General features: G+C 44.7%; 1 protein-coding gene across 4 annotated transcripts in view; it reads left to right on the forward strand.

Moving 5' to 3' along the window:
* The window catches only part of LOC101159664 (plexin-B1), a 64,618-nt gene extending 50,611 nt beyond the window's left edge, over window positions 1-14,007 (forward strand). For all 4 annotated transcript variants that reach the window (XM_011475201.3, XM_020703328.2, XM_011475203.3 and 1 more), the window contains 25 exons: window positions 282-375; window positions 453-616; window positions 797-948; window positions 1,051-1,156; window positions 3,204-3,340; window positions 3,415-3,591; window positions 3,671-3,839; window positions 3,916-4,158; window positions 5,148-5,327; window positions 5,407-5,555; window positions 5,717-5,817; window positions 6,303-6,520; window positions 6,605-6,783; window positions 6,855-6,921; window positions 6,994-7,140; window positions 7,222-7,387; window positions 9,196-9,299; window positions 9,384-9,468; window positions 9,562-9,728; window positions 10,953-11,113; window positions 11,187-11,334; window positions 11,430-11,494; window positions 11,568-11,643; window positions 11,885-11,959; window positions 12,731-14,007. In XM_011475201.3, the coding sequence (XP_011473503.1) occupies window positions 282-375; window positions 453-616; window positions 797-948; window positions 1,051-1,156; window positions 3,204-3,340; window positions 3,415-3,591; window positions 3,671-3,839; window positions 3,916-4,158; window positions 5,148-5,327; window positions 5,407-5,555; window positions 5,717-5,817; window positions 6,303-6,520; window positions 6,605-6,783; window positions 6,855-6,921; window positions 6,994-7,140; window positions 7,222-7,387; window positions 9,196-9,299; window positions 9,384-9,468; window positions 9,562-9,728; window positions 10,953-11,113; window positions 11,187-11,334; window positions 11,430-11,494; window positions 11,568-11,643; window positions 11,885-11,959; window positions 12,731-12,835 (3,435 nt within the window). In that variant the 3' untranslated portion in view covers window positions 12,836-14,007. The remainder of the gene's footprint in view (window positions 1-281; window positions 376-452; window positions 617-796; window positions 949-1,050; window positions 1,157-3,203; window positions 3,341-3,414; window positions 3,592-3,670; window positions 3,840-3,915; window positions 4,159-5,147; window positions 5,328-5,406; window positions 5,556-5,716; window positions 5,818-6,302; window positions 6,521-6,604; window positions 6,784-6,854; window positions 6,922-6,993; window positions 7,141-7,221; window positions 7,388-9,195; window positions 9,300-9,383; window positions 9,469-9,561; window positions 9,729-10,952; window positions 11,114-11,186; window positions 11,335-11,429; window positions 11,495-11,567; window positions 11,644-11,884; window positions 11,960-12,730) is intronic.
* Window positions 14,008-16,714: the final 2,707 nt, after the last annotated feature.

The following is a 16,714-nucleotide window of genomic DNA, read 5'->3' on the forward strand; positions in this document are numbered from 1 at the left end:
GGTGTTTTATTATTGTAAAACTCAAGTATTTCTGTCCCTAAAGGTCAGATTTTCTAAAAGTGCTCAAAGTCTTTTTTTACTTAATCTAATCTGAATGAAAGTTAAGATGTTGGATTAGATTAAGCAAATTGCTGCAGTGGGAATCTGCCATTGGAATAAATCCTGTTAGGATTTTTTCTGTGCAAATGTCCATCGCTGATGATCAGCTTTAATCCAGGGAGTCAAACCCTTTTCCTTAGCATTGATGTCTGAATGAAAATTGTTTTTATTTGCTGCTGCAGTTAACGTACTCCGCTCCTGTGGAGGAGTACAAAGCCATGGTGTATGTGAAGAGGAGGAACACTTTTCACGTGGACAGCTCTCCGGATTTGTACGGTGAGCTCTTCAGATCGGGACTTTTCCTGTCAGAGGTTGTGGCTGTAGCATTAAAAGCTTGTTTTTCCTGTCCTCAGTAACTCTGTACAGCTGCTCTGTGGGCCGATCAGACTGCAGTCGCTGTCGCACAGCGGACCCAAAGTACAGCTGTGTGTGGTGTGGGGGGGCTCAGCCCAGTTGCTTGTATTCAAAGTCATGCAGTGCAGCTGCAGAGACATGTCCCGCCCCTGTCATCCACTCGGTGAGTCATGAGCTTCAATTCATTTTTGTTTTTTTGGGTTGAAATAAACCCATTTCCGATTGGGAAAGATGCTGATGTGGACTAGGATCAATCAGGTTGTCAGGTTGCTGACATTATTGAAAGCAAAGCCGCACATTGGGTTCTTCAGTTCCTGCAAGGCTCCTCTTTTCGTCCCTTCAGTTTGAGCCACTGTCTGGTCTGCTGGAGGGAGGAACCCTGGTCACCATCTCGGGCTCCAACCTGGGCCAGAAGCCCACAGACGTCCTGGACTCTGTGTTGGTGGCAGGGGAACCCTGCACTGTCATCCCAGAACTGTACCAAGTCTCTTCCAGGTACGCAGCCAGCAGTTTCAGAGGTTTACATGAACATTTTTTAAGAATTAGAAACTCTGTTGGCATCAGTAGAAAACACACAGGCGGCTGTTCATCCTGTAGGATCGTGTGCAGAACCAAACCCAGTCAAGGAGAGAAGGTGGGATATGTTTCGGTGTGGGTGAACGGAGGAGAGCGCAGCCTGTCCTCGCAGACCTTCAGCTACCAGGTTTGTCAGATTAAAAGGGGCATCTGCTGATCTATTTTGTAAAAGCGTTCACAATGGTCTTTTCAGTTTTTAGTTAAAGTTAAAGTTTTTTAGGACATAGTGTTTGCAGAGCTGCAATGGTTCTGAGAAAGGGTGTCAAACATACGGCCGGCATGCTGTGTCCGGCCCACAAAATGGTTTAATCCGGCCCAGTCATGAAGAGTAAAAATTATAAGGATGTTTTTTTTAAAAAAAAGCACGTTTCTAGTCCATTCCTGTGGAGAGTATGTAATGTTTTTTAAAAGAAATAACCAAAATGCGCAATCCCGCCACTAGGGGGAGCATAGGAAAAGCAAAACAGGTGAAACAGCATATCTCTGCATGTGCCATAAGCAAAACCTAACAGCTCTGCGTCTGTGTAAGATCTAGTTTGGTTCCTCGTGAGCCCCACCGCTTTTGCAATGCTATAAGACTGATCAGTAGTGACTCCCTAATGACCAAAATGTTGTCAAAAAGAAAAAAAAGGTTGAAGTGGAGTGCTGAGCTTTCCAGGAAAATTGACAAAGTTTTATTTATGTAAAGAACAGTTTAACCATAAGCAGGGGCAGTTAAGAAAAGAGAAGACTTACCAACTATTAGCTGGACTGATAAACAACCGTCTGCATTTTCCGCAGCCGTGACACCAGTGATGGAGCAGTGACACCTAGCTACCTTATTGCAAATAAGTTGGAGCAAACATCCAAACCATTTTCGAATAGTGAACTTATTGAAAAAGGCTGAAGGCTGCAAAAGTCTTGTGCCCAAAAAAGCAGTCAACCTTTGCTAGCATGAGTCTGTCAAGGATTTTGATTACAGATACAGCATCTCTGAGGAGACTTGGGCGGCCAAATGAAGGAATCCAGTCATTTATTGCATTTTTGGTCACATTTTTGGATACAGATATTGCACAACTGTGCATATTTATTAGAGGTGTTAAGGAAACGTCACAGTAGAGTTTCTTGAGTTGATGGACACAACAACAGCTGTTGACATAGTCAGCTCTGTAGTTATTGCACCAGACTATGTTGGAGTGAACTGGTCACATGGTGTCAGTCTGGTCACTGATGGCGCTCCATCAAAGGTCAGGAAGAAGGCAGGTGTTGCTACAAAATTCAGGCAGCAAACCAGGAAAAGATTCTTGAATATTTCATTGTGTGTTGCACACTTGAATGACGGTAAATGGGTTTCTGCACAGGATTTGAATCCTGTTATTGATGGCCGAGTGAAGTTTCAGGAGAGAAAGGGAGTTTAACTCCAAATTCTTATATTCACAAATGTTTGCAAGTTTAGCTTACTGGTAGTTTAATTTTTCATTGAGTTGCACATTTAGATTTTAGGAAGGTGTTTCATTTTTTTCCGTAGCCCGTCTTGAGTTTATTATTTGGATTGCTTCAGTGTCAGATATAAATTTTTCAGTCCTTAAAAAATTGAATACACCAATTTTTTAAAAGTGAAATGCATTTTATTTGAGATCCATTGGCCTCTGCAAATGAATGTATAATAATAAGTGATTAGACTACAATGTTGGCATTTTTTCAGTAAAAAAATAAAAAACCTGTTTTTTGCTTTTATGTTACTGGTCCGGCCCACTTGGGATCAGAAGCCTTGAATGTGGCCCCCGAAACAAAATGAGTTTGACACCCCTGTTCTAGAGCAAAGAACATCACGTGTAATGTCAACGTTTGCCTGTAGGGGCAGCATTACGTCCCTTTTTCTTCCCCAATAAAGGATTGTAGTGAAATCAGGGATATTTATTGAACATCTGTTCTGTGCACTATCCTGTGTTAGTTTACTAAATGTCAAAGATGGTCAGTTTGAACAGGTTTCCATAAAAAATCAAATCAGAGTAGGTTTTTTTTCTATATTTTCCTTTCATGTTTTTTGTCCAATAAAGATTATCTATGTTAGTGATGTCACAGCTTCCAGGCAGAGGAAAATTAGTAGGAAAGTCCTCCATGATTCACAATATGTTCATTAATCCTCGTTTTCTTAATCCTTAATACTTTACAAATTAATTTTTTCATCCCAGGACCCGTCTGTGATGGGGGTGACACCTGAGAGGGGCCCAAAGGCAGGAGGAATATCTTTGACCATCACAGGCCGAAACCTGCGGACGGGGCTCCCGTCTGACCTTACCGTCACTGTGGGAGGGGTCCCATGTGAAATGTGAGACTGGGATCAACGGGTGTCATCTTCATGCTGATCTGACGGTTCCTGACTCACTTCCTGTGTCTCCTCAGCATCTCTGAGATCCAGAGCTCCAGCGTCGTCTGCAGAACAGGCAGCAGCAACACCACTGGAGAGCACCGGGTCACACTTCACTATGGCAGCCACCAGCGCCACCTACACTCCTCCTCCTACCGCTACACCCCCAACCCCAACGTCACACGCGCAGCTCCGGCCAAGAGCTTCATTGAGTGAGAGTGCAAGTCTTTATCTTCTCAACTTCATCCTAGTTTGCAGGGATCTTCATGTGTCTGTCTGCTTCTTTGTTAGTGGGGGTCGACTAATAATCGTTCACGGCCAGAACCTGGACGTGGTTCAGGAGCCACACATGGTGGTCTCCTACCCCGTTAGCCAGACTCAGAGGAGGCAGAAGAGGAGGCTGACCAGTTCGTCTCCTGACACCGGGTGTCAAGGTGACCCGCTTTGTTCCGTTAAACAGGTGGGTTCTGGTCGCTGTAGGTTATATGTTGACAACAAGAGTTCTTTAACCACAAATTCCTTCTTTTCTTCACCAGTTCACAGAGCGCTGTAAGGTGAACTCCTCCTCCCTCATGCTCTGCTACTCCCCCGCCGTGGACGAGTCTATCTTGAGGTCAAAGTTTAGGGTGGAGTTTCTGCTGGACAGTCTGCGCTTCGACTTCAACGCTCTGAGCCCGCAGCCCTTCAGCTACCAGCCCAGCCCGGTTCTGCAGCCACTGAACCAGCAGAACCCCCTGAAGGCGTACCGCTACAACCCTGGCAGCTTCATCCAGCTGGAGGTCAGTTAGACCGTGCTGGCAGGAAGTTACCGTGGCAAGCAGTCCCCATTGTCATTAGCAAAGACACGCCCCCCCTCAGCCAAAGCTGCAGCTGTTGGATCAGCTGCAGGTCCACGAACCAGAGCCTCCATGAAAACGTTGAAGTTCATCTGTGAATCATTAGATGTGTAGAATTTTTCCGAATTAGGCAGTTTAATATCAACGTGAACAACATGAAAAGTAGATCTGTCATCTAATCAAACTTACCAGGAATTTTTCGGCAAAAAAATATATGGGATGTTAAATATCCACTCCGATGAAAATTGAATTTTTGGCGTTTTTAACATGATGGGTTCATATATGAAGAAAATTACGCTTAAAATTGCATTTTTGAGTATTTTTATTCAAACTTTTGTGAATCTGGAGCAGATAAAAAATTCACTTTATGAAGAAAATACTCTGGGCAGACCACAGGCTCCCTGCTCCGCTCCATTCTGATGCATCCACTTGTAGACGACTAGATCCACGAATGTCTTTGTTTTCCGCGTCCGAGCTGGTATCTAGCTCAAAACTGTACGGTTGGATAGCTCCAATATTGATCGCCATTCTTGTTCTAACAGTAATATTAGGTTTGGAGTGTTAGGGGCTGTAAGCTAGCAGGAGAACGTGTACACAGAGAGCTCACGGTAAGGCGGGTGGGGTTGCTCTATGCCAACATTCCTGCCCACAACTAAGAGGTAAAATTCTAAGGAATTACTGAATTACTAAATTAGAAGGAATTACTAAATTATTGGGAATTATTTCAACTTTGCATAGAAATTGGACCTGCAGGTTTTTTTTCCTTCATTAAACTTAACTTCAGTTTGCAGTGCATTTGAGGCTTTTCTGTTTTTCTTAGTGAAACGTGTCAGATATCTTCTTATATTCGAGCTTCATGATGCTGGGGAGGTTTGATGTTACAAACCGGCTATGAAGCTGATGTTTTCCTAAGCCAGTCTTGATCTTCTCAGGGCGACAACCTAGACCTAGGCATCAGCAAAGAGGAGGTGGTGGTTCTGATCGGGGACGTTGTGTGTGCTGTGAAGACCCTGACCAGAAACCACCTGTACTGTGAGCCGCCGCCCCAGCAGCTCAGACCCGGGCCCAACTGCAAGAAGTGCGAGGTGTTTGACCAGCTTCCTGAATTCACGGTGAGTCCTTCCTTTTATGCTCACAGACAAACAACAGTTTTTTCTCCCATAAGAGCCTAACTTAGGATGTGTGTTTCAGGTCCAAATGGGAAACAAGAACTTCTCTCTTGGCAAAGTGCAGTATGATACTCTCAGCTTGGCCACGTTTCCTCTGGAGGCTCAGATTGGAGTTGGAGTTGGAGCTTCTATTGTTGCGCTCATTGTCCTCATTATTGTGCTCATCTATAGGTCAGTGTTTGTTGTTTGTCACCAATGAGATTATTCAAATAAAGAAAATAATCTCGGAAAGACAGAATTTCTGATACTAAAATCCCTTCTGGAAAAGCATCTTTTGCAGTGTGGAAACAGGAGGCTAACATCTGACTCTTGATTTGCTCTGGTTTCTGTAGAAGGAAGAGTAAGCAGGCTCTGAGGGACTACAAGAAGGTCCAGATCCAGCTGGAGAACCTGGAGACGAGTGTGAGGGACCGCTGCAAGAAGGAGTTCACAGGTAAGAGCCAGCTTGTTTGACGCATGAAAAGGATGAGATCAGGAAAGGAGGGATTAAAACTCTCGCCATTACATGTAGCTACGTAGGTTTCTACCACCGTTTTCGGGCTCTACGTACAAAACATGCAGGCGTTGAAAGCGCTTTCCAAGTAAAACCAGGTCAAAGTTTGACCAGTCATGGACTCGGATTTGGTAATGAGGTAGGGAGGACATGAATGGTATGGCACCAGGTCTTTCATATATCAGAATGAAACTGTGAAAGAAAAAACTTCTGAGACTTTTCTAACTGTAGGTGCTGGACATGTAGCTAGTAAACAGTAGAAAAAGAAGAAGAATCCACTTTCCACACTTTCCACACACTGTCCAGTGTGAACACCACACTAAAGGCTCACTCTTGAATGTGCGTTCTAGAACCTGTGTCATTTTCCAGTGTGTACGTAGCTTGACTGATAGAAGAATCCTCTCTCACCCATTACTCTCTGTCAGATTTGATGACGGAGATGATGGACATGTCCAGCGACCTGGTGGGCTCAGGCATCCCCTTCCTTGACTACCGAATGTACGCAGAGCGCATCTTCTTTCCTGGCCACCGGGAGTCTCCACTGAGGCGAGAGTTGGACATTCAGGAGAGCCGGCGGCAGACGGTGGAGCAGGGCCTAGTGCAGCTGTCCAACCTCCTCAACAGTAAACTCTTCCTCACTAAGGTTGTCTTCACACTAAGGAAATGTCACGCTGTGGACAGGCTGAGCATTTTCAGGGGGAATGACCTGCCCTTTTTTTCTCCTCAGTTCATTCATACTCTGGAGAGCCAGCGTACCTTCTCTCCCAGGGACCGGGCCTATGTGGCATCGCTGCTGACTGTGGCTCTCCATGAAAAACTGGAGTACTTCACCGACATCCTCAAAACGCTCCTGAACGACCTGGTGGAGCAGTACGTGGCCAAGAACCCCAAACTCATGCTGCGAAGGTAAAACCAGGAGATGAGACTGAGCGTCACTTCAGATCAGTGTTCTAACTCAGCAGTGTTCTTCTTCTCAGAACCGAGACCGTAGTGGAGAAGCTCCTGACCAACTGGATGTCCATCTGCCTCTACACGTTCCTCCGGGTCAGTTGGGTTCTGTTTGCTCTGTGTGTCATGTTCTGGGTTTATGCTGAGTTCAGAGATTTTGTGCTGCAGGACTCTGCAGGGGAGGGTCTGTACATGCTGTTCAGAGCCATAAAGCACCAGGTGGACAAAGGTCCGGTGGATGCAGTGACTGGAAAGGCTAAGTATACCCTGAATGACAACCGCCTGCTGAGGGAGGACGTGGAGTACAAAACGCTGGTGAGGAGAGTCACAGATCTGCTGAGTGTCTTCTCATTATGAGCACCAGATGACGCATATTTACCCTCGCCTGCTCTACAGACGCTGAACGTGCTGGTCCAGGGTGGAGGCGTGAACGAGACTCAGCCGGTGCCTTCCAAGGTGCTGGACTGTGACACCATCACACAGGTGAAAGAGAAGCTCCTGGAGCAGGTCTACAAGGGCACCTCCTTCTCCCATCGGCCCCACGTGGACTCTCTGGACCTGGGTAAGGAACCACACACCTCCAGCTGCAACTCTTAAGGCCTGTTCACACCGGGACGAATTTCGCCGGCGATTTTCGCCGACGTTTAACGCCTCGTGACTAAACAAAGGGCACCAATGAGAGTGTGCACACCGACGCGAAAAAACGCCACGCGTTAAAGCGTCAAAAAAAAAAAACGCCTCGGGTTCGTTTTTTTTTTTCGACGCATCGCGTCGAAATCTACTCGACCAATGAGAATGGCGCTTTTGCTCACGTGTCTGGAGCTTCTGAAGTTACAGTAAAACACAACTTGGGGGCGCTCAAACACAAAACTGCCTTGCTGAGCACACATACCAGCGAAGAAGATAGACGCCAAGTAGCGTCTACACAGCCGCGAAGCAATAATGACGGACATTCTAAAATATCCCCGAACCAAGCACCAGTTGGAGCTACTGGTGCTTGAAATATTCATGTTTTCTTTGTTTGATTCTGACAAGCACGTAAATACTTGCTCTCTTCTTCTGAGTGAAAAGCGACTTTAAGAAGCGTAAAGTTGCGCAGCGCCACCTTGTGTACAGGAGTATTTCTGTTTTACATTAAGCGCCATCTAATGTCAGGGAATGAAATTGCATGTTCACTCCACTCATCGTCAGCGAAAATTGCCTGGGTGTGAACACAAAAAACGTGGCGAAAAACGCTGGTGAATAACGCCTGTCGAATATTCGTCCCGGTGTGTACGGGCCTTTATGCTTTATACAGGAATCTGTGAGCTTCTCTGTGTTTCTTCAGTACGGTGCGCCCCCTGTAGGTGGATATTAAATCTTCTGGGACACCTTTTTGTTTAAAGACCCACTCCAGTCAATCTTTTCTAAAAGCATTCCCAGTTGTTAATTCAATGTAATTTATTTTATTTCGACTATGTATCTTGTGGGCGGCAGTGGCTCAGGCGGTTGAGCGGGTCGTCCAATGATCAAAGGGTCGGCGGTTCGATCCCAACTTCCACCAGCCAACTGTCCTTGTGTTCTTGAGCAAGACACTTCACCCTCCCTGCCTCCAGTGAGGATCCACTGGTGTGTGGATGTGTATGAATGATCCCGGTGATGGTCAGATCGGCCGTAGGCTCAAACTGGCAGCCACGCCTCTGTCAGTCTGCCCCAGGGCAGCTGTGGCTCCAACAGTAGTTACCATCACCAAGAATGAATGAGGAGTGAATGAATAATGGACACACTGTAAGCGCTTTCAGCGTCTGGAAAAGCACAATCCATTATTATCTATTATTATTATCTTTTTTTGTTTTTAATGTTTATTGACAATGTTGTTAGTTTTGTTTTTGGCATTATTATTATCGCGAGATTGAGATTACGCTACATATAGAAACATGATATTAGTTACGATTGTTTTTCTTCTTTTTTTGACAAAAACTTGAATTTTATGGCAGAAGAAATCTGATATGGCTAACGATAAATCAACACATATAAATGTAAGATATCTTCAAATCCACATAATGACCATTAACCACAAGAATAAAAGTCCTTGCAATTAAAAAAAAAAAAACACTTTTTTTTTTCCTGACACCAAATCTGAATTTGCATTAATGTAGTCTAATTTTGTAAATAAGTCATTGCATCATCTTCAAACAAGATGATTTGATTTTCTTGTTCAATGGAGTAAATTGTTATTTGAATATAATCTTGCAGCTAATTATTTTAAAAAAGAAATTGCTGTTTTCTTAACAGCTACTTAGTAGACTCATGAAAGAAAAGTGTATGTGGGTTGTACCTATATTTGTTGATTGTGGAGCCCTTACTGATATGTGTGGATGGTGTTTTCAGAGTGGAGGTCCGGCGTTGCGGGTCATCTCATCCTGTCAGACGAGGACTTAACTTCTGTGATTCAGGGGAGCTGGAAACGGCTGAACACTCTGCAGCATTACAAGGTGAGGCCAGAAATGCTGCAGGAGGACAGGGAGAACGAAATTACCAAAACAGTTTGAACATGGGTCTTTCCTGGTGCTCATCAGGTCCCAGATGGAGCAACAGTAGCTCTGGTCCCTCGCCACACCAAGAATCTCCACCATGACAACCACGACTACATAGCTGGAGAGAGTGAGCCCCTTTAATCTCTGTGTTTCTACCTGGAGGCGAGTAACGGTGAAACGGAAATTCTCAGTCAATCACATGGACATCTTGTGTGTTCAGAGACACCGATGCTCGAGGACGCAGATGAAGGCGGCGTCCGGCTGTGGCACCTGGTGAAGGCCAGTGAGGAGCCTGAGCTGCCAAAACACCGGCGAGGCAGCTTGAGGGAGCGGGAGAGGGCCAAGGCCATACCAGAGATCTACCTCACCCGTCTGCTGTCCATGAAGGTACTGAACAGACACGACATCCGTCCACTCAGACGTGAGTGCACACGTCCACGACAGACTCCGGGATGACAGCAGGTGTCTGTGGTTTGTTACGGACTAAGGCTGAGCTCCAACTGAATCCAAAAGAGTTTCCGACTAAAGAGTGAGGTGGACCCTCAGCTTTTGCACTAGATCTTGGTTCAAGTTGATCAAATAAAAGCAACACCAGCAAAGATGTGGATGTACACATGCAGAAGATCCAGAGGGGAGGACCAAATCCCCACAGGATAGGGTCACTTTTTGAAATTGGGGACAAATTGGAAAATAATAGCAATAATGGATTGGATTTTTCTGTGCTTTGTAAGCGCTATGACGCTCCCCCCGGCCACAGTTGGCCGGGGGGAGCGAGGATCGACCTGCTCAACCACCTGAGCCACTGCCGCCCCAGAAAAGTCAGACACGATGTCTAAAGAAGGCATAAAGCTGTATAGGGGATGACGCATACAGCTGCTGCGGGTTTTTGAGTTGTCCGGGACCATGGAGGGTCGTAGACAGGAGCGGCTGCATCTGAAGTGGAACGCAGGTGTAGTTCTCTTGAAGCTCATGTGACCACTTTAAGGGACCTCTTGAAAATGGTACGTGCTGTTGTTCTGCGTGCGGTAAAGGTATCGTGAAGTATTTGGAAGGATAACCCAACTTGCACTCACTTATGACGTATGGGGGATACTATGGTACGGTGCCCCTTACGCCACGCTCTAGTCGTTGGTAGTAAGGTGCTCATACTGGCTCTTTACCAAATGCTGCACACACGGGATGCATGCGCTGTTCGCAGGTTTTTGGGGAGGTTGAAAAACATGAAAAATCTTTCACATGCCTCCGTCTCGCCTACTTCACCCATAGGTGTTCAAGTGTTCACTATGACCAGTCGCCCGCACCATGCCTGTAGGGAAAAATGTGCATAAAATATTTTCGTGCCACCTTCCTGTCCCGTACATTTCCAACCTGCAGACGGCCCCTATTCCCCCTATGGGGCAGTTGGAATGCAAGCTTTGCCAATGATGTCCAAAAACGGCTGTTTACAGGTGTCCCAGTCGTTGCTATTCTGATGTATTTCTTATGTCATCGCTTAAATAGCAGCTTGCTTGGGTTTAAATTTCTCTTCCCTGGTTTGTGTCTAGCTTTATGTGAGGAAGACGGGGAGACTCTAAACGTGACCTTTGATCCGTCCTCCTTTTTGTTTCTCAGGGAACGCTTCAGAAGTTTGTCGATGATCTATTCATGGTGATCCTCAGCACCAGCCGCCCCGTCCCGCTGGCTGTTAAATACTTTTTTGATCTGCTGGATGACCAGGCGGGCCAACATGGCATCACAGACCCTGAGACCATCCACATCTGGAAGACCAACAGGTACCAAGTGTCCAGGTGAACTCCTGCTTATCTGGGACTGCGTGATGTTCAGGTTCCCCCTGTTTTTTTACAGCCTCCCGCTGCGCTTCTGGATAAACATCATCAAGAACCCTCAGTTTATCTTTGATGTCCAGGCGTCTGACCACGTTGACGCTGTGCTGTCGGTCATCGCTCAGACCTTCATGGACTCGTGCACCATCGCAGAGCACAAGCTAGGGCGGGTCAGTGTCACTTAGTTATGAGATGGTGCAGCTTCTTCTGGACATTCGGACAGACAGGTTTGATTTATTTAAAAAAAATCTTCTCTGGAAAACAGGATTCTCCTATCAACAAGCTGCTGTATGCCAGAGACATCCCCCGCTACAAGCAGATGGTGGAAAGGTCTGTGACCCTCATTCACCTCCATGTCAAACATAAAACATGACTCCGTTAATGATGGTCGTTGTGGTTGCAGGTTCTACGCTGACATCAGGCAAACCATCTCTGCCAGCGATCAGGAGATGAACTCTGCCCTGGCTGAGCTGTCCCGGGTGAGTGATTACCTGAAGACAGAGTCCGAGCAGCCGCTCACTTGAGTTCAAATTCAAAAAAGTTCATAGTGTCTGTATGTATTAGATGATTTCTTAGGTTACTTTTTATCAGACACTGTTGTGTTTCACATACCTGACATCGGAGTCGACATCGGAGTTGAGTCTGATGAAGGCGGAAGTGCTTCTGCCAAAACATGGTATGTGAAACACAACAGTCACTTGAGTTCTCTTTGTCTTTCAGAACCACTCTGGAGGTCTGAACTACAAGGTGGCCCTCCACGAGCTTTACAAATACATCAACAAGTACTACGACCAGGTTTGTACTGGTGACACATCCCATCGAAACGATCTGGAAGAGCTCCCCCCTGGTGGAAGGTAGTGGGAGGATCATTTCATTCCAACACAATCGTCAGTGTTTGCTGATGTGAGCATTTGGACAGGAAGGTGTGACCCAAAAAAGGCCATAAGAACACGTAAAAACACAATTTTCTTAAGAGTGGGTGTTTAGGAAACTGGAGAACTTGTGAGGACAATCCATTTTAAACGAACAATAATCCAAACTGAAAAACTTTTGTTTGTTTAAAACAAAACAACAACTTTATACTGATTTCTGATCAGTATAAACCACAAACAAAATAATCGGATAAACAAAATTATTTTTAGGATGATGATTAATCTTATTCTAAATGTTTGTCCTAAAATATGAAGCTTCCAGATCTAAAAGCACAAAAGAGAAAATACTCTTCCTCTATTCCAAAGCAGCAAACCTAAAAATTATGGATTTAGATGAAATCCTGTTAGAATCTTCAGCATGTAAATATGATTTCAGCCCTTTGTAGGACTTAAAATGTTTACCACAAAGATCAAAGTGAGAACAATGAAAGATCAAAGAATTCAGGCATTTTCTTCTTCTGTTTTTATTCTTGAATGAGGAGCTTTGAGCAGATCTGAGATCAGTGTGACATCCCTGCAGCAAATCCAGAACGGAGACGGGCCGAACTGACCACCAGACTCATTCTGTCATTGATCCTCCCGCAGTAGCTTTGTCTCTAAACCTGTCAGTGATGCTGTTTGTCTGAACTTCCAGATCATAACGGCGCTGGAGGAGGACCCCATGGCCCAGAAGATGCAGCTGGGTTTACGACTGCAGCAGATAGCCGCTGCTGTGGAGAACAAAGTCACTGACTTGTAAAGGGGGGTGGACACTGACTACTTAAAGCTGGGGGGGGGACGCTGAAGCTGCTGTTCAGCTGCTCCTCCTAGACCTGAGGCACCAGCAGATCCAGACCAGCAGTCTCAAACCAGGACCAAGGGGTTGGATAAAAACTCTCCATCAGGCCCTGCTGTCACGTAAACATAGACTTTGGGCTCTTCCAAAGTAATAAAACGATAATCCTACAAAAACAGAAAAGGGACACATCCGAGCATCAGAGCGGCATCCAGTTTCCCTCCACGCTGATCTTCACGGCGTGACCCGGCTTGGTCAGGCGCCGGATGAGTCTCTCACTGAGCGTTGTAACGGTTTTATTTGTTTGTTTTCCCCAACAGCTCCGTTCAGGAATGCTGCATTGCTGCTGCAGAAATGGGTTCGTTATTGTTTTTCTGTGAATGGTTCTGGTACTGAGTATGTGACGCATATTATTACACAAAATCGAAGGTTTTAGTTGTGGCTCTAAAGAACAGGCTTCAGTACTGGCATGCAGCCATCAGGAGGTGTCAGCCGCTCTACCTCAGCCCGCCACACTGCACCCTCCTACCTAACACAGCCGTATGCCCCCACCCCATCGCTTCTGACTGACAGTCCAATTTTTCATATTTATTGTTCACCTCTGTTCTGATCATTCCTATTTTTCCACGTCAGAAAGATTAGTTTTGTCACACATTGAACGCCATTGTTGGCTGAATCGGCCCCGCCCACTTTCCGGTTTACTGTGGAGTTGGATGGAGATGGCCCTGAGCTGGATCCAAACATGTTCAGCTTCGTGCGATCTCGGGGAAACCTCAGCGGGGAGGAGATGGTGGGAGATGGCTGTAAGCCCCCGTCGCCCCACGGGATCAGATGTGATGCGTCTTCACGCTCACGGATGAGGTGGCCTCCAACCAAACACCACCCTCCTGTTTGTGCTGCTGTGTCCTCGTCCTCCACCTGTTACTAAACGGAAACTAACGGCTCCAAGTGAAAGTTTGTCCTCCGAGAGACACTAACGTCTGATGTAGAGCAGGCTCTGCAGGAGCAGTTTTAAAGAGGTTCCTCATTACGTGTTAATATTGTTGTACAGACGGATTTTAAATGTAACTGTAGGGATTTAACCTGTTGAAGACAAATGCAGATTTTCACAGATGTAATAAAATATTCTTAAAATACGATGTTGCATTATTCTGAGTGCTAAATAAAGGTTTGCGTGGCTCAGGGGGGATGGAACTACTGCTAGGACCTGGCCTGATGTAGCTTTAGGGGCTCAGTCCAGCACGTTCTTAATCTCTGGACTTTCATCAAAGTCCAGCTGCAGTTCCTGACAGCGGTGCTCATGTGGTTCTTTTCTTTGCTCGTTCTGAGTTTCTAGGTATGGTTTCTGCAGAATGTTCTGATGATGTTCTAATGGTAATGAGAGTGATATTCTCGTCAGTGTGAGCGGAGGACCAGCTCTGTTCTGGGATTTCCCGTAGAGTCTGACTGTGGCGGATGAGAGGTGGATGCAACAGAAGCTGGAATCCATCATATACAATCATCATCCTCTGCATTAGACCATGGGTTCACTTGAGCTCCTACAATCAGAGACTTGAACACCTCTCTGCAGGAAGGAGCACTTTCACACATCTTGTCAGCTTTTAGACTACAACGCCTCATAGGCACTGAATAACAAAATTTTTTTTAAGTGTATTCGATCTCCTGTTTTAATGGAGCTATAGTAATAAGGTAGTTTCTCCTTTGTGGGATCAATAAAGTTAGATTATATTTTACAAGCAAAACCTGTATGGCGTTTCATGGCTGCCATTAATTGAACAAGCGCAAAGACAAGTGAGCGGTTGCATTCAGAAACTGAGTGAGCGAACCTTACAACTACGCAAGCGCAATGCTAACCGAGCGGCACCGCATTTACAACTGCATCTTAACTGAGCAGCAACCCTGAGCCCTCGCTGGGTTTGGGCCAGCAGTGTTCAGGCGGTGTTTGTCACTTAAGGGGGGTAACCTGTCTGGTTAATCTGATTGGCCGAAATTTGCACGTCAAACCCGGCGAGGCAGCGGGGCGGGACTATAAACTGAATAGCTGGAAATTGTCACAAGTTGATCAACCAGTTCTTCAACCTTGGCTACTTTGTATGGAAGCGATTCTGTAGCATAATTAAAAATAAAAGTCAAAACCAGAAATGCTTTTTCATTTTCAAAAGGAAGTTGCATTTTTATACTCAAAATTAAAATGGAAAAAAAATGCTTTTTCATTTTCTTCTTCAACACTGCTTATAATTATATTTATTTGCAGCTTCGCGCTGATTTTGCTGTTTGATGACAGCTGGAGCCCCATCACCATGCTAAACGTTTGCTGGTTGGACCAACTCAGCGCGAAGCTGCAGGAGACTATCTTCTAAATGTGCTTTTATTACTGTCATGATTATTATTAAGGGCCTGCTCGATCATATTTTATTAAATCCGTGCGTTCAGTGCTTTTTTCTTCACTGCAAGGAGGACCCGAAAGACGGGTTAGCATTAGGCTTCAAACAGCCGTGGAGGTACTTAAAACTCTGAACGGACAATGAGCATCTTGGATGTAAATATGTGGGGATTACATCAGTCTTTATTTTTGTTCTGGACACTACTGGAAACACAAATTCATATGATGGTTTCTCAGATCATAGCAGCATTTCCGCCTTCGGTGATCAGGAGCTTCGCGCTCCGCTATGCGAAGGCAGCTGCCAGTCCGAAGGAAAAAAGCTTTTCCGCGGTGCGTCCGATGAAGGAGCGCAGAAGGCGGAAATGCTGCTACTTAGTCCTGAGAAGCTGTGTAAACTCATCAGAAGTTCACAACCATCACAAAGCCGTCTTCTCTGCCGCTAACACAAAGCTACACTGCTCCTAGCATGTGTCTCTTAGCAGCCGGACACACAAAGATAGCAGTGACGTCATCGCCTCGCCTCCCCGCTGGAAATGCTTATTCAAATTGAATATTGCGACAGTGTTCACAGGGTGGATGTTGAAATGAAAATGCAATCCCCTCTTTGCATTTTTGTTTTAATTATGACACAGAATAAGCAGTTTTTAAGTAGAAGTGAAAAAGCATTTTGAAGTATTGATTTTTCATTTTCATTTTGAGTCATTTGATGCAGCTACATTTTGAAAATGAAAAAACATTTCTGTTAACCCATTTTAATTGTCAAATTAGACATTTCTTAATGAATTTTGCTACACCTTTACCAGAGAACTTTTTGAAAATGAAATGTCAAATACCATTTTCTTTATCATTTTAATTAAGTGACAGAATAAGCAGTGTTGAAGTAGAAAAGGAAAAAGCATTTTGGCGATTTACTTTTTCATTTTAATTTTGAGTCAAAAAATGCAGCTTAATTTTGAAAATGAAAAAGCATTTCTGGTTTTGACTTTTATTTTTAATTATGCTACAGAATCCCTTCCATAACTTTGAACATTCAGGGGGCTTGTTCAGATATTTCTGTGCAACAGGAATTTGTTTCCTTTTTTTTTAACTTGAATCATTTCCCCCTAATTTCTATTTATCGAGCATATTCAAACATGTTTTTATTTTTGGTAATGGAAACATTTAATTTGTTTAATCAAAAATAAAATTAATTGAACTAATTAAGGGCCTCCTTAAAAAAAAACTTAAGCTGTTAATATTTAATGTATTGGTAGATTGTAATTGTTTTTTAGCTGTTTAAAAGTTTTTGCATATTTTGCCTTTGGTGGTAAACTTGTCAGTTTTGATGATAATATTTTATTTCATCATGTCACCTTATGACGCTTCAGAGAAAATCATAATCAAAATAACGAATCAAAACAGTTGACTCTGGAAATAAATGATTTCAAACTTTTACAGGAAATGTTATGGTCTTTGTCTTT

Source organism: Oryzias latipes, chromosome 5, assembly GCF_002234675.1.
Source record: "Oryzias latipes chromosome 5, ASM223467v1".
Classification (NCBI taxonomy): Eukaryota; Metazoa; Chordata; class Actinopteri; order Beloniformes; family Adrianichthyidae; genus Oryzias; species Oryzias latipes.